The sequence below is a fragment of the Geospiza fortis genome, unplaced genomic scaffold, assembly GCF_000277835.1.
Source record: "Geospiza fortis unplaced genomic scaffold, GeoFor_1.0 scaffold527, whole genome shotgun sequence".
In the NCBI taxonomy this organism is placed as follows: Eukaryota; Metazoa; Chordata; class Aves; order Passeriformes; family Thraupidae; genus Geospiza; species Geospiza fortis.
Window position 1 is genome coordinate 20,342 of NW_005054757.1, and position 1,355 is coordinate 21,696.

General features: G+C 55.7%; 1 protein-coding gene across 1 annotated transcript in view; it reads left to right on the forward strand.

Moving 5' to 3' along the window:
• The window catches only part of LOC102043510 (calpain-1 catalytic subunit), an 8,271-nt gene that overhangs the window by 5,593 nt on the left and 1,323 nt on the right, over positions 1-1,355 (forward strand). The window contains exons 11-14 of the mRNA XM_014311354.2: positions 88-153; positions 495-552; positions 642-706; positions 783-884. Of these exons, the coding sequence (XP_014166829.1) occupies positions 88-153; positions 495-552; positions 642-706; positions 783-884 (291 nt within the window). The remainder of the gene's footprint in view (positions 1-87; positions 154-494; positions 553-641; positions 707-782; positions 885-1,355) is intronic.

Here is a 1,355-nt window from a genome sequence, read left to right on the forward strand (position 1 = left end):
GGGGACGGGAGGATGGGTTGGTGGGGCGGGGCGGTCCCCAAAATGGCCGCTTTTGGCAGTTTCCAAAATGGCCGATTCTTCCCCCAGAAAGTGCTGAGGGAGAGCGAAATCGATGAGAACTTCAAGCAGCTCTTCAAGCAGCTGGCGGGGCCGGTAAGGCAGCGGTGGCGGTTGGCCGTGAGCTCAGGGGTTGGTGGTGATGTCATTGGTTGATGATGATGTCATTGTTTGGCTGTGGTGTCATTGGTTAGCAATGACATCATTGTTGGTTGTGGTGTCGTTGGTTGGCTGTGACATCATTGATTGTAGATGACATCACTTGTTGGCCATGATGTCACTGGTTAGCAATGACTTTATTGTGGGTGATGATGTCATGGGTTGGCAGTGATGTCATTGGTTGCCAATTACATCATTGGTTGGCCGTGACGTCACTGGTTGCCGATGATGTCACTGCTCATCGGTGACACCGTGGCCACCCCGTGTCCCCTCCCCAGGACCTGGAGATCAGCGTCACCGAGCTCCAGACCATCCTCAACCGCATCATCGCCAAACGTGAGCTGGGATTTGGGGGGGTTCCACCCTAATTAACTCCGCCCCCCTCATTAACATCCCTCATTAACACCCAAAATCCCCAATTCCAGACAAAGATCTGCGGACCAAGGGCTTCAGCCTGGAGTCCTGCCGGAGCATGGTGAACCTGATGGACGTATCCTGTGCCCGGGGGCTGGGGGGGCGCGGGGGGCACCCCTGGAACCCCCCTTTCCTTAACGCCCCTCCCCCAGAAAGACGGGAACGGGAAACTGGGCCTGGTGGAGTTCAACGTGCTCTGGAACCGCATCCGCAACTACCTGGTGGGTCTGGGGGCTCCTGGGGGGGCTTTTGGGGTCTGTCTCATGGGAGACCCCCGTTCTGGGGGGATTTTCGGGTCTCTCTCCTCATTAGAGACACCCCCTACACTGTTTTCCCCCCTTTTTTGGAGCTGTTGGGGTGTGGGATGAACATTTTGGGATCTTTTCTCATGGGTGGTCTCCAGTTTGGGGGGATTTTGGGGTACATTGGGGGGATTTTTGGTAACCCCTGTTCCTTTGGGGGGGGGATTTTGGGGTACATGGGAGTGCTTTAGGTGTCCCCGGCTCCTTTGGGGCAGATTTTGGGGTACATTGGGGGTATTTTGGGTAACCCCTGCTCCTCTGGGAGGATTTTGGGGTACATGAGGGTGTTTGGGGGGGATTTTGGGGTACATTGGGGGTATTTTGGGTAACCCCTGCTCCTCTGGGAGGATTTTGGGGTACATGAGGGTGTTTTGGGGGGGATTTTGGGGTACATTGGGGGTATTTTGGGTAACCCCTGTTCCT